Genomic DNA, 22,293 nt, shown 5'->3' with positions numbered 1-22,293 from the left:
ATTTTAAATCATGCAGTTATTCTTAGTTGTCAGTGCAGAATAGTGAAATTCAACATAACTGTCTTTTAAAGATTGACTTCCTTTACTTGTCAATGGTGTAACATACAGTAGCTTACAAAGACAATCATTCACATTATAACTTTCCCAAGTCGTCGTGTTTTCATGTTGGAGATGTAAAGGGAACCTGTTAAGATGTATTTTAAGGTTAAAATAAAGTATATACACAACAGTTAGTTGTGCTGACATATACTATGTGACATGAGCTTCCAATATATGGTTGACAAAGACTTTCATATACTGTCTGTAAACATTTTCTCTTCACTGTAGAATGTGCTTAATAATGACCCACTCAGAGGTGTTCTTACAGCTTTCATGCAAATACTGACAATCTCATAACAATATGTATTAATTACATTTCCCAAAAGAACAAACAACCCCTTAACAGTTTCATTTTGACACAGTAACCTGTATAAATAAAGGTTCCATTAAAAAAGAATAATACAGTAGATTGAATTTATACATATTTTTGTCTTTTCTGTCACAAAAACTCCTTCTTGGCACACACGAATGGATATGATGCCAGTGCAACTACAAGCCTGGATTTCCACGGACAAATACAATCAATGCTGAGACTTGATATATCTGACAGCATCCTCATAGTAAATATGACACAAGGTAGTCTGTATAAAATAATGCTACAATATGAAAGATTTGAAGTGTTTTCATTGTTTTACATTTATAAGACAACTATGTGCTACTGGGATATTTGAATAAGATCCAACTTTTAAAACAGAGGTATTATAAATGCCGACAGAATCACTGCCTCCTGCGAGCAGACACTGCAGGGCCAGCTACAAACCACTGCTGACCATCACACACAAGTCTTTTGATTGAGTGGATATACAGTATCAGGCCTCATTTGTCATTGATCCTCTTCTGGTCAGCAGATCAGGATGGTATATCAACCACTTATGAACCTGTGAGCTTCAGCTGGCAGTAAGGCGCTCTGAATATGACCTCCGTCGCCGCTGCTACGAGGACACCCGGGAAGCAGGAACCCTCCAAAAGAGAAAAGTCACACTAGAGCCGTGCACACTCGAGACGAGCAGCCTAGAGGAGTGAACACTTGAAGAATTTAATTCTCTTTGACTTTTTCTCTGTGATCTTGATTGGTTTGCCCGATCCTCCAGCATTGTTGTCAGTCTAGCAAGGAAAGATAAGATAGGGGATAAATGTACAAAACATAGTACTAAAAATGTAAGCCTTCACACAAAATGTAGCATCTGTTACAAGAAACTCAAAATCACTTACTGTCTTTGAGCTCAGATTATGTAATATATCTCTTCCCATTGTATAAAAAGCCTAGAGTGAAAGAAAAACAAATCAAAAAGTTTTATAATTATAAATATACATCAATCATGTTACATGGTAGTTTCAGATTTAAAAGCTTTTACTTACCTCTTCTACATTTAAACTAGACTTTGCACTGGTTTCCAAGAACTTAACGCCGTAATCAATAGCCAGCTGAGTGAGATAAAAAATACAATGTTAGAGTCAGTCATTGCATATTGGAAAAATGCTCAGCATTTCCATTTGTTTGAGAGAGCTTTTTAGTAGTGACTCAGCACAGAGACTCACTTTTTCACCTCTGTCTTTGGACACCTGTCTCCTGTCAGTCATGTCACATTTGTTACCCAGGATCATCTTCTCAACATCAGACGAGGCATGCTGGGAGAGGTTAAAAGGCTTGTTAAGTGTTACACAGGACACAAGTGTATACTGACAATATCAAACAGCAATTTCTACCACATAAAAATTCAATTTGTCTGTACATTTCCATTCAAAGCTCACCTCTTCAATATTTCTGATCCAGTTTTTTATGTTTTCAAAGGACTTCTCATTGCAGATGTCGTAGACCAGCATAATTCCCTGAGAGGAAAAACAGTCATTCTCACAAACTATTTCTCAACTCCAGTGATATGTAAGATAAGCCCAAAGAGAGGAAGTGTAGTGATGAAGCGAGGACTTACCATCGCTCCTCTGTAGTAAGCTGTAGTAATGGTGCGGAACCTCTCCTGCCCTGCAGTGTCCCTGAGAACATCAAATCAACGTTAACAGTAAACAGACATATCAATGATTTTTTGAAAAAAAAATTCTCCTATTCAAATTGCACTCACCAGATTTGAAGTTTGACTCTCTTTCCGTCCAGCTCTATTGTTCTGATTTTGAAGTCTATTCCTGCATTTGAATAGACACAGTTAGAGTGGTGCTGGTTGCGCTGATTAGCTACATGATATAAAATATTTTCACATGCCTACGATGCACAGCAAATCAGGCACTTATGCAATAAGTGACTGTCCTTTATAAACTAAAATAACTGTGTTATTGACTCTTAATCCTGTGTCAAGGCTTAAGAGGAAAATATAGTACCAGTCAAAAGTTTGGACACACCTTCCCATTCACTTGAATGAGAAAGTGTGTCTAAACTTTTGACTGGTACTGTAGATGCTGTAAGAACACTATGTAAATTATTATAGAGCTTTTGGGTGGATATAATATTATTGTGAATGCAATCTACAAAGTACAGTAAGATTTACATTACAGTAAGGTTTCCAAAGGTTGAACATCATCAACAGTTTTGATTTCATTTTATATTCAACCTTGCAGGTGCCTGTATGGCATCAAGGACAGCAGATCATTATTATTTGTCTCTCATTCCCATTGTCTTGCTTTTATGTAATTGCTGCCATTTTTAAACATTGTGAGTACGTTTTACTACCCTATATGGCACTACTACATCTATATATAATGACCACCATCAGGGCAGTGCATTAAAGCATTGTATTATGCCAGATTTATCTTGAGGGGCGGCTGCGGGGTACTCACCTATTGTGGATATGAAGGTGGTATTGAAGGAGTCCTCGCTGAATCTGAACAACAGACATGTCTTGCCGACTCCGCTGTCTCCGATGAGCAACAGTTTGAATAGATAATCGTACGTTTTCGCCATTTAAAACACACCAAGCGCTCAAACGATTCGATGATAAGAAAGGCCGTGTACTGAGCCGGGATCCCCCGTCTAGAAATCCTCAGCTGTCTGTTGCAGACCGGTGCTGAAATGAGTGGCGTCACTTTCTGCTTTGCATTATGGTCCATGTAGTTTAAGGGGTTGAGCTCGGACTACATGTATTTTTTTAAAGTCACTTCTTTTATATGTTGATAAAATTAAAAAATATGTGGGTGGCTATGTCCTTTATAGCTTTCCTGGTTTTTGTACAGCTGTATACATTTAATTGTGAGGCGAAACTGACGATTTGATTATGTGTATCACAGACCACTACATACAGAAAGCAATTAATTTATCTAAAAGGATGCCGTTATGTATTAAAAAGTGTTAGCTTGAGCTTGATCCTATGCAAAAACCAAAAAGCACTGCAGAGACCTCAGAGATGGCTGCACAACATTCGTTGTAATTTTAATACTAGAAATACTGCCATTCTTTAAAATCATATTTCGATCTACAACAAACACACTGATAAACATTGGACGCATGTCAGATTTTTTTAAATTAATTAAATTATAAGTACATAGCAAAAATGTTCAAAATGCGCTCCTTTCTGTTGAGAAATCCTTTTAAAATATGCCCCAACCTGAATCCAACCTTAACAAAACTGTCTCTATTTCCTATTGGGCTCTGGTGTACCTTTTTACCAAGTTCAATTGAAAACTTTTCTCAAGTTTTGGACTGTTGTGTCAACAATATACAGTTTCAGCCCCTCAGGTCAGCAACCACAGTCTCTGCTCCCCTCTCTGTTTCTGTCAGCTCACGCATGCGCAGGAAAAGACAAGCATAATGCCTGTAAGTTGCAAAAGTTTTACTTGGACGTTTGTTTTCGCTTCAGTCAATATGCAGTGATGTCAGCTGTTTGTGCTTCTTACACATCGAGTTGTTGTCAGACTGTGTCGTTGTGTTCGCGGTATGAAACCTTTGAAAATTGTGTTGTTGATGATAATGTAGCACATGGTGCGCAACGTTAGCTAACGTTGCTCTCTGCGTGACGCGGGTGGCGACTACTTACTGAAACGCAACAGTTTGTCGCTACAACGTGAGGCGGAGTGATGTCGGTCCAAGAAACAGTCTGTACCTGTAATTTTCGCCAAGCCCTTACGGTTTTCTTTACCAGATGGAGTTCTCAAACATGACATTGAGCTAACACTGCTTTTATAAAAAACCTACAATATAGATACGTATGGTACAGTTAATGTTTTATCGTTTATCATAAGGTTATGCCAGTAAACAAACAGGATTTATTTGCCGTGTTTTCTGTAGCCCACTCTTCAAAAACAGTGTGCATACTTACTGTTTTTATTAAAGGAGAAGGGTTTCAAAATGTGTATGTATGTTAGGGTCTGACGAAAATATATACCAAATATATACCACTACTACTAACCCGTCAAAACCAAACTAAGTGAACGTGTCAGGTCTTAAAAATTGTCTCTGGTTTGTATTTTTTCTGCATTTTAGTTGGCCAAAGATCTCCTCCACCCTGCTATTGACCATGAGAGAAGACAACACAAAAAGAAAAGACTTGTTCAGAGTCCTAACTCCTACTTTATGGACGTAAAGTGCCCAGGTAAATTAACAGATGTTGTACACCTGGCAGTGTGACGCATGCGCCACGTCAAGGAAATATTATATCATTTTAAAAGGTGTACTTGAAAACAGGTACCTGTAACCATAGTTTTGTAAACTTGTACATTAAGTAACGATAAGTATTTTTGCTGCACAGCTCGTGAAAGTGAGCTTGCAAGCCTAAGCCCAAGCAAAACTGAGGTTACAGATACAAAACCCTGTTTGCAAGCACACCTTTTTGAATAATATAATATTCCATACAGATGAATTTTTTGTCACACTAGGACCAATTACTAGGTTTCTGCAGTGTTTCAACCATTTTTTATATCACATTACAAACATAGTATTTGTGACAACCTCTTTTTACAGATGCTTTTGTTTTTAAAAAAATAATTAGTATTTTACTTCTTTCTCAGGTTGCTACAAGATCACCACTGTGTTCAGCCATGCTCAGACAGTGGTGCTGTGTGTGGGATGCTCAACTGTGTTGTGCCAGCCAAAAGGAGGAAAGGCCAGACTGACAGAAGGTAAAACATCCACTAAAGAGTTGAATTTATGCTAGTGCAACTCTTAAAGTATAAACAACATATCACTACCATCAGCTGAACAGCAGACTGCAATCTAATTAATTTCTTATTTTCTTTACAGGTTGCTCTTTCAGGAGAAAGCAACATTAAAAGGGATTACACACTTAATCATGTCTGTAATTAAGCCATGATGTTGATGAATCCCTTATCTTTTCCATTGATTTCAATGTAGTTGTGCATTCACTGACAGGTTCTGTCACTGTACAGGTGTTCAACTTTTATGACAAATTTATAAACTTACTATCAAACTTTTTAATATGCAAAGTATTAGAATTAAAATCTCACTAAGTCAATAAAGAAATCTGTTGGAAAAGTTGAAGCATTCATGGACTTTTATTGAGAAATAAAACGGTTTGTCATGACTGAAATTACCTTCACAGAAAGCATACGAGTAGTCATTTCAGTTTCTGGATGAATACATTTGTGTCTTAGATTTCTTAGGAAACATACATATAAAAGACATGAATCTTAAATAGAGAACATACCAGACAACACCAAAATACAGTTTGGGAGCACAACATCGTGACATGTGAAACGAGTACTCCACTTGCATATTCATGTTCCAAGAAAAGTCACACAAAAATGATACTGGCAACTGTTTCAAACTAAACGCAGTACATTACTTTGTGAAAAGCGGGACTTTAAAGGCATTGGTCAAACCTTGTCCATTGTATCATAGACTACAATCACTGTGTCTGACACTGCACTCCACCCCTGGGACTATCCTCGTCTTCCTCATATGCTTCTCTGCTGTAGTTTTTCTGCTGTTTTCGCATATCCACCTCACAGAGATCCACTTCCTCCATGTCATCGGTAATCATCACATCATCCCTGGGAGGAAGTAGTCTTTCCAGCTGGTACATAAGATGCTCTGGGAGCCAGTCTTTTTCTGGAAATTCCACCTACGGGATAAAGTACAATTAGCTGAGGCGTATGCTTTGTATGAGAACCTGAGAATCTGACACAAGAGATAAAAATCCAAGTGTGTCACACTGGTGAAACATTATGCGACTACTGACTTACCTGGAACTGAATGATAAGTTGTCCCCTATCGTAAGGATCCCTGTAAATTGGCATGCCCTCATTCAGAACACATTTAGTGTCGTCATATTTGATTACTTCACCTGTTAAAAAGGAAAGATGTTAATAACAAGATGAGATACTTTACTACCAAAGTGCCGGTCATGCCAGCAATGAAAACCTGCTGAATTCAGTGAATTACCTGGCTGGGAGGTAATGACGATCGTCCTGTTGTCTAACGTTTGAATGGTCTTCTTGAAACCACACAGGGCCTCAACAAGTTTAATGTTCATCTTCATTATCAAATTGTCATCTTGTCTATGGAAAATGGGGTGCTCTTTCTGATCCAGCACAATGTATACATCCCCAGGCTCCAGTCCAGGTTCCTGATCACCTTCTCCACTGAATGAAATTTTCTGGCCATCTTTCATACCTACACAACACATTTATAATCAGCTTAGTTTGCTTCGCAGTGCAAATTTAATGCTACAACATATAAATGGGGAATGAAAATTACCTTTGTCGATGTGAACTTCAAGAATTTTCTTCTTGCGTTCCACTTTGTGTCCATTGCAGTTCTTGCAGCGGTCCTTTGAACTGAATGACTCGCCCTGTCCCTGGCAGTCTGAACACATGGTTTGGATCTGCTGAATCATGCCTGGCCCAATCTGTTGCACCTTGACCTGTACTCCTCTTCCTTTACAAGTTGAGCACTTCTCCAAGGTACCTTTCTTACCTCCATACCCTGTAATAAACAGGAGAATATAATTTTTCAGAATTATTGCAAAACCCTTATTATAATTGGGATTAAAAAAAAAAAAAAAAGCAGAAGTACAACACTACATACCGTCACACTTTTCACAAATTACATTCTTCTGGAGTGCAAGCTTCCTGGTGGTGCCATTGTACATCTCCTCCAGTGAAACACTAAGCTGGTGGACAACATTCTTCCCTACAAGAAAACCATATATACAAGTTACAGATACATGAATATAAAGACAGTCTGCAGCTAAATTACTTATAAAGCTGTAGTAAAATATATCTTACCTTTTCTCTCCCTCTGCATCCTTCCTCCACCTCCGAAGAACATGTTGAAAATGTCCATTGGGGCTGTTCCTCCGCCCATGCCACCCTCTTTGATCGCTTGTTCCCCACCTTGGTCATACAGGTCTCTCTTCTTTGGGTCTGACAGCACCTCATATGCTTGAGATATAAGCTTGAACTGTGGAAATACAACAAAAAACAGAAAAAACATGAGTCACTTTTGAAAGCAAGATTGCATTTAAAGATTTCATAAATAATTCCTATAACTGCAATAAATAATAGCAGAAAATAATTGCACTATTCCTTCTAGTGACTAATTAATGTTATTGTTAAATGTTTTTCTCCTGAAAGAGTCTATATTAGGATTACTTGTACATTTTAGCATGTTTCTGATGATGACACTGAAACTTTAAAATGTGCAGATGGCTGATCAAACCAATTTTTTTTACAAATTGCTAAGCCCAATGTGCAATAATAGCCTTTAAAAGGTACAGTGTGTAGGATTTAGTGGCATGTAGTTGTAAAGTTGCAGATTGTTACCCCCACCCCCCCTTCCAAGTGTTTAGTAGAGCCTACAGGGGCTGTGAAATTTGAGACAAATGGAGAAAGGCCCTCTTGAGAGCCACTGTTTGATTTGTCCCTTCTGGGCTACTGTAGAAACAAACATGGCGGTGCAACATGGTGGGCTCTGTGGAGGAGGACCCGTTCCATATGTAGATATAAAGGGCTCATTCTAAGCTAATGAAAGCACAATTCTTACTTTTTAATGGCATTACATATTAATTAAGACATACTTATGAATATTATATTCCATTTTTTGCCAGATCCATCCTGCTAGATGCCACCAAGTTCTACACACCTGCACCTTTAAGTGTTAAAATACAGTCTAGAGAGGCAGTGAAGGATCATGTAATTAATTTTAATCTTCAACATTCATTTCACAACCCCTTGACGTTACATCCTGGGGCATTTCAACACTGTGTCATAGGGTTAATCTGCTTGTACCTAGACAGAGGAACTGCTACTAGATCATTCCAGAAAGTTCCTGGAATTCACTTGTTGTCAATTCAACAAGGTTTAAAATTAGAAAGAGTCCATAAACGGCTGTGGGGGACACCCTAAAGGTCTCTACCGTTATATTTAGTTAACTCACCTTCTCTCCTTCATTGGGGTTCTTGTCGGGGTGAAATTTCAATGCGAGTTTTCTGTAGGCTTTTTTGAGTTCCTCTGCAGAGGCTTTAGGGCTGACACCCAAGAGATCGTAGTAGGCAGTTTCATGAACCATGGTGACAACCTAACAAAAGACATAATAAAGCATAATCACATTAGTACACTATAGAAAAGTGTCGCTTCTTATTTTGTCCAAGACGTTAACGTTGGGACACAATGCTAACTTACCGTTAGCCAAATGACCACATGTCAAACATCGAAAATTAACCGTTAGCTAATATTACCAAACAGCAAAGTTAACATTGGCGTCGACGTTCGCTTAAACGTTAGAAAATAACGTCACTAACGGCTAGGAAACAGTAACGTATGCCTCAAACAGATTAGGACGTCAACAGTTAACAGAGACAGCACATGTGGTTAAATGTCGACTCCTGTCAGCTCCATATAAACGTACATTACGTTTGAAGCTTGAATGAAAGTGTTAGCATTTCTGAGCTGCCGAGTTAAACATTCTTACAAATGATACTATCGTGTACTTACTTGCCAGGTGTTGTTACTACTATCCGGGCTTTCACGCGTGTTTCTCTGAGGGTGGCTGGTTGGGGAAGATGGCTGGTTCTTATATATACGCTTCACGCTGCAGAACTTTCTGGAGAGCTCAGAGGAGAGGGGCCGGATGTTTCGTGGGTTGGGACTGCGTAGTCTAGAAAAGACCACGACGGAAAAAAAAGCAGGCGACAAGGAGGAGGGGGCAGGAGGTTCCCAGATCAGCTGCTTATGTATATCTTCACCTGTTTTACAAAATCAACATTTCCTTGGTTTGGTGTAGTATTGGTCGAAGGGCAGCGACTCAATGGCTCCAAGATTCAGTTTAAACTACAAAAAGAATCTACTTAATTCATACAGGGTCTATTTGGGAATATAGGACTAAAAGTAGTATACGTCTTTATAAAAGAAAATATAAATAGCATTATAAATATCGGAATCAGAACCATTGCCAGGTAGGTTTGCATATACAAGGAGTTTGCCTTGGTGTTGTGGTGCATAGCAGTCAATTAAGTAATCCTAAACAATACAAAAAGAAAGTAATTTACAATGAAAAAATATGTAAAATATATTCCAAGTGAGAAGAGCTGCTACAGGTTTAAAGTTTAAATCAAAGAGAATTAAATTAAATTTACAGAATGTTGATCAAGAATGTGCAAATGTTCGTAGTGTAATGCAGTGTATAATAAATAATAATAATAATAAGAAGAAGAAGTTCTGCACATATAAGATTATTAAATATGCTTATATGTATATGCTATGAATAAGCCAGCTCTTTGTCAAGTTGTATTTTTTCTACTTGAACTACATAATGACCTAATTCATGTTTATGCATACTTGGTGGTCCATTTTGATAAATATTAATATAGTTCAAATCACTGAAAGAAAAAAAAACATAGGTATCATCATGGCTTAATGCTTGTAACTGTGATGGCTTTGTTAGTGGTTAAATTTGTTACAGAACATGCAAATGCAAAACATGCATTTCTGCCCTCAAATGCCGTGTGGAGGCACTATTAGCCAGTATAACAATATCAAGGAGTGTATGTTAAAACATTTAAATTATGAGAAAAAAATGTGTTCAATTCTAAGTAATGTTTCTAGGATACAGTATAGGGAGAATGCTGGAAGATAACACGGTATAAGAAAGTTTGATCAAATTAGCCATTAATGTTTAGTATTCTTTCACACTGAACTAACTTCCAGCTGAAGTGGTGAAAGTGAAATATTCCTGCTCTTGCTGTGGACTTATGCAGTCATAAACATTGCACACCAATGACTGCATTTTCTCTTTATAATTGTGTTATTTACTTGTGTCATGTGTTCAACCGTTTTTGTTAAAGAGAGTGAATTAACAGCTGCACTTGTTGCCCTGACTGGCTATATGGCTGTATACAAAAAACTGAAAAATTATTAAATCATCTACTAAATTTGTGTGCAACTTTTTGAATGAATTCAGATTGTATGGTGTAGCAGCAACCTCATATAAACTCAAATGGTGAAATTGACACTCAGTAAATAGGGTGTTTACAATTTCTGTTGGATATATACTGTATAGAGTCAGCCCAACTCATAGTCAACTCATATAGAGTCAGCTTGGTCAAAGTTGGAGGTGTATTGTTATAATTTGTGTTTTTACCTATCTGTATTTGATTTAAGAGAACATTATAATCAGACTGTTTTACATGTGAAAAGACAGACCTCATTTAAATTCTGGACATGGTCTTGAGCAAGTGGTCCAATGTAGTGCGCACACACAGACTTTCTGACTTGTTTTGCAACCACTGACAACTTCATTGGACTTGTTGAAGTGCACGTCTTTTGGATAAAAACTTTATGTTGACAAAAGTTTAGCAAATATTTAAATGTGCATTGTCCAGAGAGACAAGAAGTGCTTTTGATTTTTTTTGTTGCACACTTACCAGATTCTGAAAAGTGTCTTCTTTGAGCAAATCTGTAAACTCTGTTCTGGATAACTTGTAGCCAAACTACCAGGAGATCCACACATAACAATATGGAAATTCCTAATGAAGAGAAGGGAGATGATCAGGTTGTGACCAGGTAAGCCACTTAAAATGAACTTTTTGTTTCTTTAATCTAGAGGATGATTGGATATTATAGTTTATTACTTTTCAGTTAATGTTGAATGGGAAAGATTTATCAGTTAGCGTGCAATTACACCACAGTACAAAACTAAAAGTGTGGAAATGGTTGGAGAACAGTTTGTCACTGATCACTACAGTTTTGGAAGTCTTCTTTATTTATTATTCCTTTTGTAGAAAAATCACAATAATTGTTGAGTGAATGTTCCTGTTGTTGAATGAATGTTCCTGTCTACTTTGTTTTAATATGGCAATGGTTTTGCAATGTGGCAGGTTTGAAATTGTATGTCTACATTTAGTTAAATCACAGAAAATATGTATAAAAACAATGCTAGAGAAGAGAAAAAGTTTTTAACACGTAGGAGTGAAAAATCTTTTGCCTTTCACTGAATTTCAAACAAAGCAAACAGCTTTAGCTGTGCCAAAAGCCCAACATTGTGTTGGGTAAACAATATGCCACTGCAGATTTGACCCATGTGATGAAATGAAAACAGCGGCCGAAACCACTGCCAGAATGTGAGGGGGAGTGTATCCGAGTTGTTTGAAGCCCATGTTTCCTCTGTGTGTTTTAGTGTGGAGTTGTCAGTTCAGGAGTCTATGGCAGACGTGCAGACAGATAGTGGAGAACATGCCTCTGTAGGTGAGTTATAAGCACATGGGACATCCATTCTGGTGTTGGGATCATGGTGGAAGTTCTTCATAAGTGAACACTAGTAATGGTACTGGATAATCCTGATGGGGAAACAGAAATTGATTTTATACCTCTGTGGGATGGACTGGATTTGTTTGTCAGATTTGCTTTCTCTCTCATCTCAGGGAAGAAACACATAGAAGAGGTGACTGTTGGCGCATCTCTTGCTCCAGCTCATTCTCTTTGGACTGCGGACGCTAAAGGCGCAGTCAGGCTGAGAATAGAAGAAGGTTGTTCGGAGGAGCCTATCACGGTTCATCAAATGTTCAAAGCCTCAGTTGAAAAATATGGAAACATCTACGCACTCGCCAGCAAGAAGAAGAACAAGTGGGAAAAAATTACCTTTTTAGAGTATTATCATTTCTGCCGGAGAGCAGCCAAGAGCTTTCTAAAGGTACTGTATATTATCCAAAAATAGAACTGTGGTTAATCTACTTATTGTAAACAGTGCATACTAAGTGACAACTATTAAAGGTCAGCTTTTAAAAAAAGAAAAGAAAAAATCATTTGTTAATGTGTGCAGCTTGGTTTAGAGCGATTCCATGGAGTGGCAATACTAGGATTCAATTCAGCAGAATGGTTCTTCTCTGCAGTCGGTGCCATCATGGCAGGGTGAGAAAGACACATCCTACAGTAACAACAATACTAAACACTGAACTGAATCAGACGATATCTATATATTCAATAAACTGTTATTATTGTGCTGTTATCATTATTTCATTCTTCACATGACCCTGTTGCAATGACACATTCACTAACTTTAATCTTTTATTTATAATAACCTTTATTCCTCCTCACAGAGGGATAATGACTGGAATTTATGCCACAAACACACCAGAAGCTTGCCAATATGTGGCTAGTGACTCCAAAGCCAACATTATTGTGGTGGAAAACAAAAAGCAATTGGATAAGATATTGGAGGTACTGTTACTTAAATAATGTACAGATTTTGTCTACATATAAAACATTTTGTGGTAAATTTCTCATTTTCAATACCAAAGATACGTGACAGACTGCCCCATTTGAAAGCCATAGTGCAGTACAGTGGACCAATCCAAGAGAAGATTTCCAATCTCTACTCTGTAAGTACACTTCTGACACCACATGAAATGATACAGACCAAAATGACTGCTGAGCTCAGGCCATGATGGTGTGTGTTGCTGTTTTGGGATAGTGGGAGGAGTTCATGGAGCTGGGTCTGGATGTTTCTGAGAAAGAACTGGATGACATCATCAGCAGCCAGAAAGCCAACCAATGCTGCGTCCTGATCTACACGTCTGGCACCACAGGCAAGCCGAAAGGTGTCATGCTCAGTCATGACAATGTAAGATTTCTTGTGATTACTGTTAATCTGTACAGATTTATTATGACTATATGCAGGCAGATGATTGTGATATTAAGCAAAGCAAGTATGGCAACAACAAACAATCTTCTGTTTATATATATATACGATGAATATTCAGATCACATGGACTGCCAATCATGCCAGCAGGGCAGGGGACATGCAGCCGGCCGACACTAAACAGGAGTCACTAGTGAGCTACCTTCCTCTCAGTCACATTGCTGCTCAGATCTATGATCTCTGGACTGGTATCCATTGGGGTGAGCTGGTGTACTTTGCACAACCGGATGCCTTAAAGGTAAACAAAAATGCATAGCTCACACATGTGGGTTCTGACAGTAATAACAGCATATCTCAAAGGTCAAAAGACCAAAGGTGAACATATTTTGTGCAAGAATAAGCACTTTCACATCAAACTTTTACTCAGCTAAGGTAAAAGCAAGGCAGAAAGGCTCTAATAAGACTTGTTACACACTTACTGCCAAGGGTTTGTTTTTTTTTCAAAAGTGTTTTCCCATAATCAGTTTATATATCAATATCTGTTTGTCTCTCAAATGATACAGAAATTCTACATCCTGTGACGAAAAGCTGAATATTGTAATGAACCTTTTGTGTAAAATGAAATTTCACAACTAAAAAAAAAAAAAGTAGGTGTTTCATGTCTGTCTTCTCGTTGTAGGGAAGCCTGATAACAACACTACGAGAAGTTTGTCCTACATCCCACATGGGTGTCCCGCGGGTGTGGGAGAAGATGATGGAGAAGATAAAACAGGCAATTAGCGAGTGTGGTTACGTGAAAAAGAAACTGGTCACCTGGGCAATGTCAGTCAGCCTGGAGGCCAACCAAAAGTGTATGCTAAAGTAAGTGCTGATGGAGATGAATTATTGAGGTTACATTGGTTGATGCTTATTTGGATGCTATATATATATTTGAGGTGCTCTGAACTGTTTTGACGTAGCTGTACATAAAACTCAGACATAATTTAATTTTTCCTTTTTCAGGGATGATGAGAAACCGTTCCTCTTTTCCCTGGCTAACAGCCTTGTGCTGCAGAGGCTTCGGGCTGAGCTGGGCCTCTCTTGTTGTCAGAAGTTCTTCTCTGGAGCAGCACCAATCGGTAGTGAAACAGTGCAGTTTTTCCTCGGCCTGAACATCCACTTGTATGAGGCTTATGGCATGAGTGAGAGCACGGGACCTCACTTCATGTCAGGTCCCAAAGCCTACAAACTACCAAGGTAGAAGTTCAAGATTGTAACAATTGTATGTAAAGTTTGTCATGCCTAAGTTTTGTATTTTAGACTTATGAGTATTAAGTAACTAAAAGAATTGATTTCTCTGACAAAGCTGTGGTAAGGTGGTGCCTGGCTGTCGATACAAAATGGCCGACGTAGACTCTGAGGGGACAGGTGAGATTTGCTTTTGGGGACGTAACATTTTCATGGGTTTCCTCAATATGGAAGACAAAACGAGAGAAGCTTTGGATGAAGATGGATGGCTGCACTCTGGAGACCTGGGGAAGATAGATGAGGAGGGTTTCTTGTACATCACTGGGAGAATAAAAGGTATCGCTATCTGAGCAAATAAGGCTATTGTGAGAAAATTGCTTATCTAAGGTCAACAGCTCACATTCTGTAGATTACACACACTTGAGTGCATGTTGTTCAGGACAGAAGATACTTCTCCTTTATCCTTGTTATGAGTCATAAACAGCTGAAATGTCAGGGTGCCCTCTCTCTATTCAGAGTTGATCATCACAGCCGGAGGGGAGAATGTTCCCCCTGTTCCCATTGAGGATGCAGTGAAGAAGGAGCTACCCATCATCAGCAATGCCATGCTGATAGGGGACAAGAGGAAGTTCTTGTCAATGCTTTTAACCTTAAAGGTAATGTACCATTAGTTTCTTATTGTAGATAATTGGAAAATGTTACACTGTATTGTGACTTGACATCTACCGTATCTTATGTTAAGTCACTTTTATGTGACTGTTTGCAAACACAACTGGGCACAATGAACCATTAATGAACATAAATTAACATTTCCACAGCAGCAGTGTGTATACAGTCCCAGTGCTTAATAATGCTTTAAGACTTTGTTTCCAACACAGTGTTTTCCCTTGAGAGATTTGTAACAAAGCAGAAAACATAGTGGAGTTGAAGCAATTAAAATAACTGGTTGCACAAATTACTGCAATTGTTTGTTTTGACCTATAATCATGATTTAGAAGGAAATACCTAAAATTAATGGGATTTGATTCTGTGTTCTAGTCTAGCAGCAATACAGAGACCATGGAGCCCACAGAGGAGCTGAGTCTGGAGGCTGTGGAGTATTGCCGAAACCTAGGCAGCCAAGCAACCAAGGTGTCTGACATCATGGGAGGGAAAGACAAAGACGTGTGCCGTGCAATTCAGGAGGGAATCGACAGAGTCAACTCTGCAGCCATCTCTAATGCTCAACGCATACAAAAGTGGACTATCCTGAGAAAGGACTTTTCTGTTTCTGGAGGAGAGCTGGGTAAATTTAGCACAACAGTGATCAGTGGACTGTTGAGCCAGACTGGGTAACGCATTATTTTACAAGTCCGTAATTTCCAATTAATTTTCTAGGAAGTTTATGGAGGGAAAGATGTAATTTTATTTGCTACTAATTTTAGGGAAGTTCAATTGGTACACACAGGTGAGCTGAACAAGAAACATACAATTCAACATACAGGGAAGATACATTTTCTATTGATGAATGAATGCTGAATAGATATTTACTTTTAAAAAAATCCCACTTTCCCTGTAATTAGTACCAAATGTTGTTCTGACTTCCCAGGAAATCATGAGGAAATTATGAACATGTAAAAGTGTTACCCTAGACCGTAACACTTGTATGTATGTTGTATATAACAATGTTATACACTTTATAATTATGTCTTTTGTATTATGGGCCTTTCAATCGTGAAACTGCAGTGAACTATTGCTCATTACATTCTTTTGTCCTTCCAGGTCCAACAATGAAGCTTCGTCGTCCTGTTGTCTTGGAGATGTACCACAATGTCATTGACAGTCTGTATCAAGAATAGTGTCACGCTCCTAGAGAGCTTACTCTGTAACTGTTAGTATGAAAATTATTTGTTACTAGCATCATTCTTGTGGACATGCATGGAATTTAATTATATCTGTGTCTTCCTGTGTACATAAATGCAAAAAATAACAGAGAAACCATATTTAAAGTTTTACAACATTTAAGAGCAAAACAAGATTACCTTCTAAGTACTTACAATACCAAGAATTGTGCAAATCTCAATTGCATCTTCTTATACACTGAAATATTTGTCTCTCTTAAAAAATCACACTAGTTACCTGCAGGACAGCTTCTTACAGTGTGTCATGTAAAAATTTGGTACTAGTTAGTATATAGCCTATACTAATTTGTGTAGAAACACTGACTTTACAGCGTTCATGGACACAACTTTTACTGGAAACCTAATTACCATGATATTATCAAAGTCATCATCATAGCAGCTGAGGGGGCTTATGACACCCACATTGGTCATTTAGATAACACCTAATAAAGAGTCTGGCATTTCTGGTATCACTGTAATATTCATCTTCATTTATACATTCATTACACTTGCAGCAAAAACATAACTGACATAAAGACTTAGTGCAAACACCTGCTAATTTAATGTTAAGAATGCTTGATTGTTTTAATTAAAGCCTCAATCTGTATTTTCTGATTGCATGAATGTTAAATATATTCACATTAATAATTAAAGACTTGGCCTTATTGATGAAATAATTTGCAATCTGCATTTTGAGTATCCCTCAGGTGATCATCATGAGGGTTACGGATTGTTTCTTTAATGTCAATATGACAGCGTCAAATAAATAAGACAAGAGGCCAATATCAGCCAATAAATAGACAATATCCACCACACTTTAGGAATAAAATACATATCACATATACAGTAACTGTTGGTCATGAGTTTGAAGAGAATGCTTTGAAGAGTGCAGAGAAAAAAATAATAAAACCGTCAGGATCATAGACTCCTGAGTCTTTTTTTTAAATACATCTTTTGGTTAAAATGTGCAGATACAGCATGACATGATTAAAGAAGGGGACTCAAATGCTGAGTCACTGCCCATTTACCATCCCTTTAATCTGTATCCCGCACTCTTTGACATATTGCCTCTGTGAATTCTGAACACTTTGCCTTCCCTCCGAGGTCTCCCGTCAGAACCTTGAAGACAAAAGTATTATGAATCAGAATGGGGACATATAACCAAAACACTGTGTCAGAGTTTCTTGAGATATTAAACTACCTTCTTGTCTCGAATGGTGTCAAAGCAGGCAGTTTCAATATTCTTGGCGTGGCCATGCAGGCCCATGTGCCGCAGCATCATGACCGCACTGAGCAGCAGGGCGGTGGGGTTGGCCATGTCTTTTCCTGCTATATCCGGGGCAGTTCCATGAACCTGACAGAAGAAATTAATCACAATCAGTCATTATAGTTGATATTTCTATAAAAAGATAAGAAGCAAACTTTGACATGCCTTCACTAGCTCATCCCACACCATGAATTTCTACTGTGCAACTTGTACTTTGATAAATACTTTGACAAATGGGATTAACAACAACATACCGACTCAAATATGGCAACACCATTGGCGCCAATGTTTCCACTAGGGGTCACTCCAAGACCTCCAATCAGTCCAGCACAAAGATCACTGTAATGGTAAACGCATACAGTTACCTTTAGGTTTATTCCTGTGCATGTACATGATAAGATAACTTTGTCTATCACAAAGAAACAGATATTTTCATTTGACAAGGCTCAACAATACACATTTTAAAACACACATAAAGTTAAAACTACAACTGACAAAGACAATATTAAATAGGACAGAGTACAGTGCCTATTTTATTAGTTAGTTTATTCCTAGTTTATTCAGGATGATGATCGCAGAGGGAATAAAAGATTTTTTGTAGATGTTTTTCCGGGCCAGTGGGACTTTGTAGCGTCGACCTGATGGCAGTAACTGGAAGGATTGTTGGAGGGGTTGAGAGGGGTCCTGCTTGATCAGAGTGGCTTGCCTGATCACTGATCGGGTGTAGAGTTCAGATAAGGGGAATTTGGAGTGAACCAATTAATTTGCTGGCCTGATTAGTTATGCAGGAGAGTTTTGTTTTGTTTGGTGGTGAAGGTGAGTATGGATTCAATTCGCGTCCTGTAAACCAGGGTTAAAATGTCCTTGCTGACATTAAAAGTCCTGAGCTTCCTCAGCAGGTGGAGGCGCTGCTGGGTTTTCTTGTACACAGAGTCTGTATGCTGGAAAAAGGACAAGGAGGTGTCTATCTCTGTCACAAGGTGTTTAAATGATTGTACTTGTTCCACCAGCTAGCCTTAATACTGAGGGGTTGGAAAAGAGCTTGACCTTATTAACTAGATTTCATATACATAGGCACATCATTTGCAACTGATGCAGACCATCATCACTACAGATTTTAGTTGCTTTTTCTTTGATTGATGTTAAATTTTTATAGTCCAGGTTAGTTTAAATTACTTTATCTAAATTTGAGTTTTACATTAAATTACATTAAATACTGGCCTGGTTGAAACCACAGTCTGCACTATTTTCTTGATTTAACTGTTTTCTACATGTACAAATGAAACAAAATTTCATGATTTGCAGCAGTGTGTAAATGCACTGTACGTCTACAAATGAATTGCTTTAAAAAAAGTTGCTTTTTTGTGCAATTTAATGAAGAACACATCTTTTTTAAAGCTTATCAATCTAAGAGGTTCTCTGGTGACATTTACTTACCTCAAGATGTCTCCATACAAATTTGGCATCACCAATACATCAAACTGTGTGGGATCCTGTACCATCTGTGAAAACAGGTATAAACAATGGCACTAATAATTAGGCATTTTAAGAACAAAACCCCCTCACAAAATATTGCTTCTTATCCATTAAAAACATTCATTCACACTAAAGTAATACATAACAAAAGCTATTGGGACTTACATTAAGGCACACAGTATCCAAGTACATCTCAGTGAATTTCACATCTTTGTGCTTTTCAGCAGCCTCTCTGCATTTTCGTAGGAAAAGCCCATCTGACATGCGCCTATAATAAAAAAAAGAAGACAATCATTTTATTTTGGCAAATAGCTTGAGAATGACACATTACTTAAAGTAGTTTGTATTGAATACAACTTACATAATATTGGCCTTATGAACAGCAGTAACACTGGCCCTTTGATTATTTCTGGCATATTCAAACGCATACTCTGCAATGCGTTGGCTGGCTTGCTCTGTAATGAGCTTAATACTCTGTACCACTCCATCAACAATCTGAAAATATACAGATTCAAGAAAGATTACATTCAGGAAACATCTGTTAACTATAAATCATGTTTGAATTGTTTTAAAAAAAAATGCTAAAGGTTTTATCCCTAAATATCAAAAGGTGTCTACACTGGGGAAGCAAAAAAACAAAAATGGTTTTGATCTAAAGAAAATTAAACAGGCCTGCATGATGACTCAGTGAAGAAATAATCAAAAGGTCAAAAGAAAACAACTAAACGTAACAACTAGACAAGTAATGTGTTGTTAAAGGTTCTTACCACATGTTCAATTCCACTGTATTCACCCTCAGTGTTCTCCCTGATGGTGACCAGGTTCACATCAGTGTAGGGGGTCTTGTAGCCCTCGATGGACACACAGGGGCGCACATTGGCATAGAGGTCAAACGTTTTCCTCAGCAGCAGGTTCATAGAGGGATGACCAGCAGCTATTGGTGTCTTCAAAGGACCTGTAGATTGTCGAGTAATTCAAAATTATTTACAAGTTCATCTGCCAACACCAAATGAAAACACCCTTTAGAGGGACAAGATCTAAACTAATGTGTCATGTAATTTATCAGTTACGTATTTGTAAGAATCTTTTATTATCTTCATTGGTATTTGTTTAAATGTACTCATCTCTAAAACAATTTCACTTCCTAATTTTTGCTGTGCTTTTAATGCTTTGCTTAGTTACTAGTTACTAGGAAAAAAAACAGAGCATATCATCATCAGCAGCAGCATCATCATCATCAACTCACTGGAAAGCATCAGATTTTATTTTTAGTAATTATGTATTAAGCAGGTTACCTTTTAGGCCAATTTTGTTCCTGTCCATCGATTCTTTGGCATCTGGAGGAATCATCCATTTGCCACCAGGTCCTTGGATGGCTGTAACATTTCTCTCTTCCCACTGAATAGGTGCCTGTATCAAAACAGAAGCACTAGATTAGTTCACAAAATGCTGATTTTTACATTAGAATATAAAAGATTTGTCATCACAACAAATTCCAGACTTTAATTGATTAAAGAATAATCAAGTGTTATCTATTGTATCTATTGTAACCTAAAAATTTTGCTGGGTACTCTTCCTGGTGATCAATAATGTTTCTCCCTGGTCCTGAGGTACTAACCTGAGCTGCTTCAAATATCTTCATGACAGCAGTGGAGATCTCTGGACCAATTCCATCACCAGGGATTAAAGTAACAGTATGCATCTGTGAGGCAGAACAAAAATCACATAAAATTCAGTGACACAAGAATAATTACACACTTCTGAGAAAGTCACTATTTAATACAAGCAATAAGTTACACTAGAAATTCTCAAGAAAAAAAAATTCACTGTAGCTCTAGGGGAAAGATACATACCCCACGGATGAACGTCCTGGGTTGTGGAGTCTCTCTCTGCAGAGCTCCAACCACCCGTGCCACCTGACAATAAATAAGGCAACAAATTTAACATTTTTTCCAATGTACTGTAAGCTGTCTCACTTCTACAGCACAAATACAGCCATATATACAATTATTTGAATAAACAGAGCTATGATGTAAAGTGAATGACCCAAGAATTATGCAGTCTCAGTACAGCATGTTTTATCTGGATAGCTGTAATGTACTGTTTTTGACCAAAAAAATATATAATTACTGTAATGCCAATATTTGAATATGAAAAGTGCAGTGCAATTACATGAAACACACAAGGTGTCTGAACAAGACAGACAGACAGACGGATAGATAGATAGATAGATAGATAGATAGGTAGATAGACAGACAGAGACAGATGGCTTAGGAGCAATCTGCAAAGGACATTCTGGAAGAGGAGACTGCACTTCCCAGCGGGAGTAGTGAGTCCTTGTTAAATAGCACGTTAGCTGTGTTGAAAAGGCACATTTCTTTGTGTGATTATAACCATCACCACCCGCATCCGTGTATGAGTGGAGGCCCAACAGGCCTACAACAGGGGCAAGGACAGCAAGAAAAAGTGAATGTAGTAATGTAGCGTTAATTAACCAATAGAAAAAGCTAAGCAAGAGGTCACCTTTAGCTTAGGAGCACAACAGTTTACTGACTTAGAAAAGAAAGGCCCATTTCAGATTTGGATAGCTATACTACTGCGGGAGATTGCTAGCTAGCTGTTTTCCTCAAGCAGCAAGGATAGTCAACGTTTTAATACTTATGCTTAACTTACTTCCTCTGCCTTGATTTTATCCTTGTCTTTGACCGATAAACCCCACTGTCTTAGTAGATTAAGAATCTGTAGATAAGGGACATTTCATAGACATTTGTTGCCAAGGTGTAGCTCAATCAAGAAACTTTCAACTTGAGCAATTACCCATGACGCCAACGCTAAACTGTTAATAAAATGTAGCTATTAGAAAAGAAAACAAGTAGATTAGCTACATTCGTCAAATGCTAACGCTAGCGGTCAGAGTCAGGTTGCTATAGTAACTAGAAGCAAGTAGCCTAAGCGTTAGCGCCTAGCCAGTTAGCTGGTACTGTCTGCTGTATGACAGCAGTCTTTGACTGTAAACGACTGTCAAAGAGCCAAACGTTAGTTGATGAATTGGAAACGAATGACATGCAATTGGTGCTATTCTTTAAATAATTTACATATTTTCCTCATACATACCGCTGACCTCCACGTATTCCCTGCCATCCTGAGCTAGCCACCAAGGTCGATGCAGCAGCAGTTATCAAGCTAGCTACAGTACAAAGCGGATATCCGTTCTGAACATTTCCCCCCACAATAAACCCCTATTAAATAAAGTCACGGAGTAGATAACGCCATGATTCATGTGAATTTCAATTATTTTGTGGTACTAA

At 38.0% G+C, this 22,293-nt stretch overlaps 5 protein-coding genes across 9 annotated transcripts; 2 read left to right on the top strand and 3 right to left on the bottom strand.

Moving 5' to 3' along the window:
• Positions 1 to 68: 68 nt before the first annotated feature.
• On the bottom strand, positions 69 to 3,013 carry LOC121897394 (ras-related protein Rab-8B-like). The gene is made up of 8 exons (XM_042411834.1): positions 2,887 to 3,013; positions 2,178 to 2,238; positions 2,031 to 2,091; positions 1,852 to 1,929; positions 1,639 to 1,728; positions 1,459 to 1,524; positions 1,312 to 1,362; positions 69 to 1,203 (listed from the first exon to the last, which is right to left on the bottom strand). Exons 1-8 carry the CDS (start codon positions 3,008 to 3,010, stop codon positions 1,111 to 1,113), a joined length of 624 nt encoding a protein of 207 aa, XP_042267768.1. The 5' UTR covers positions 3,011 to 3,013; the 3' UTR covers positions 69 to 1,110.
• Positions 3,014 to 3,752: 739 nt separating this feature from the next.
• On the top strand, positions 3,753 to 5,539 carry rps27l (ribosomal protein S27 like). 2 transcript variants are annotated; one of them, XM_042411831.1, is made up of 4 exons: positions 3,753 to 3,859; positions 4,526 to 4,634; positions 5,050 to 5,160; positions 5,282 to 5,539. In XM_042411831.1, the coding sequence occupies exons 1-4, from the start codon at positions 3,854 to 3,856 to the stop codon at positions 5,308 to 5,310; spliced, it is 255 nt and encodes an 84-aa protein (XP_042267765.1). In that variant the 5' UTR covers positions 3,753 to 3,853; the 3' UTR covers positions 5,311 to 5,539. The 2 variants fall into 2 exon arrangements, with proteins under 2 accessions (XP_042267765.1, XP_042267767.1); XM_042411833.1 differs by lacking the exon at positions 3,753 to 3,859 and adding an exon at positions 3,870 to 3,977.
• On the bottom strand, positions 5,538 to 9,105 carry dnaja (DnaJ heat shock protein family (Hsp40) member A). Of its 2 annotated transcripts, none has more exons than XM_042411813.1 (8): positions 8,995 to 9,105; positions 8,438 to 8,578; positions 7,288 to 7,462; positions 7,088 to 7,192; positions 6,758 to 6,985; positions 6,443 to 6,673; positions 6,244 to 6,344; positions 5,538 to 6,122 (listed from the first exon to the last, which is right to left on the bottom strand). In XM_042411813.1, exons 2-8 carry the CDS (start codon positions 8,567 to 8,569, stop codon positions 5,907 to 5,909), a joined length of 1,188 nt encoding a protein of 395 aa, XP_042267747.1. In that variant the 5' UTR covers positions 8,570 to 8,578; positions 8,995 to 9,105; the 3' UTR covers positions 5,538 to 5,906. The 2 variants fall into 2 exon arrangements, with proteins under 2 accessions (XP_042267747.1, XP_042267748.1); XM_042411814.1 differs by lacking the exon at positions 8,995 to 9,105 and adding an exon at positions 8,683 to 8,956.
• A 78-nt stretch (positions 9,106 to 9,183) lies between these two features.
• acsbg1 (acyl-CoA synthetase bubblegum family member 1) lies at positions 9,184 to 16,606 on the top strand. Of its 2 annotated transcripts, none has more exons than XM_042411812.1 (15): positions 9,184 to 9,233; positions 10,984 to 11,061; positions 11,675 to 11,742; positions 11,919 to 12,187; positions 12,317 to 12,405; positions 12,594 to 12,714; positions 12,795 to 12,875; positions 12,968 to 13,117; positions 13,257 to 13,433; positions 13,815 to 13,996; positions 14,138 to 14,371; positions 14,481 to 14,698; positions 14,879 to 15,018; positions 15,401 to 15,647; positions 16,124 to 16,606. In XM_042411812.1, exons 2-15 carry the CDS (start codon positions 11,015 to 11,017, stop codon positions 16,198 to 16,200), a joined length of 2,100 nt encoding a protein of 699 aa, XP_042267746.1. In that variant the 5' UTR covers positions 9,184 to 9,233; positions 10,984 to 11,014; the 3' UTR covers positions 16,201 to 16,606. The 2 variants fall into 2 exon arrangements, with proteins under 2 accessions (XP_042267746.1, XP_042267745.1); XM_042411811.1 differs by lacking the exon at positions 9,184 to 9,233 and adding an exon at positions 9,286 to 9,455.
• Positions 16,607 to 16,781: 175 nt separating this feature from the next.
• Positions 16,782 to 22,206, bottom strand: idh3a (isocitrate dehydrogenase (NAD(+)) 3 catalytic subunit alpha). Of its 2 annotated transcripts, XM_042411815.1 has the most exons (12): positions 22,100 to 22,206; positions 21,659 to 21,724; positions 20,839 to 20,901; positions 20,604 to 20,687; positions 20,281 to 20,395; positions 19,753 to 19,940; positions 19,347 to 19,480; positions 19,151 to 19,253; positions 18,947 to 19,011; positions 17,764 to 17,848; positions 17,444 to 17,596; positions 16,782 to 17,361 (listed from the first exon to the last, which is right to left on the bottom strand). In XM_042411815.1, the coding sequence occupies exons 1-12, from the start codon at positions 22,124 to 22,126 to the stop codon at positions 17,278 to 17,280; spliced, it is 1,167 nt and encodes a 388-aa protein (XP_042267749.1). In that variant the 5' UTR covers positions 22,127 to 22,206; the 3' UTR covers positions 16,782 to 17,277. The 2 variants fall into 2 exon arrangements, with proteins under 2 accessions (XP_042267749.1, XP_042267750.1); XM_042411816.1 differs by lacking the exon at positions 21,659 to 21,724 and having other exon boundaries at positions 22,100 to 22,204.
• Between the last annotated feature and the right edge of the window lie 87 nt (positions 22,207 to 22,293).

This window comes from Thunnus maccoyii, chromosome 5 (genome assembly GCF_910596095.1).
Source record: "Thunnus maccoyii chromosome 5, fThuMac1.1, whole genome shotgun sequence".
NCBI lineage: Eukaryota > Metazoa > Chordata > Actinopteri > Scombriformes > Scombridae > Thunnus > Thunnus maccoyii.
This window is presented reverse-complemented; position numbering and strand designations above follow the sequence as displayed.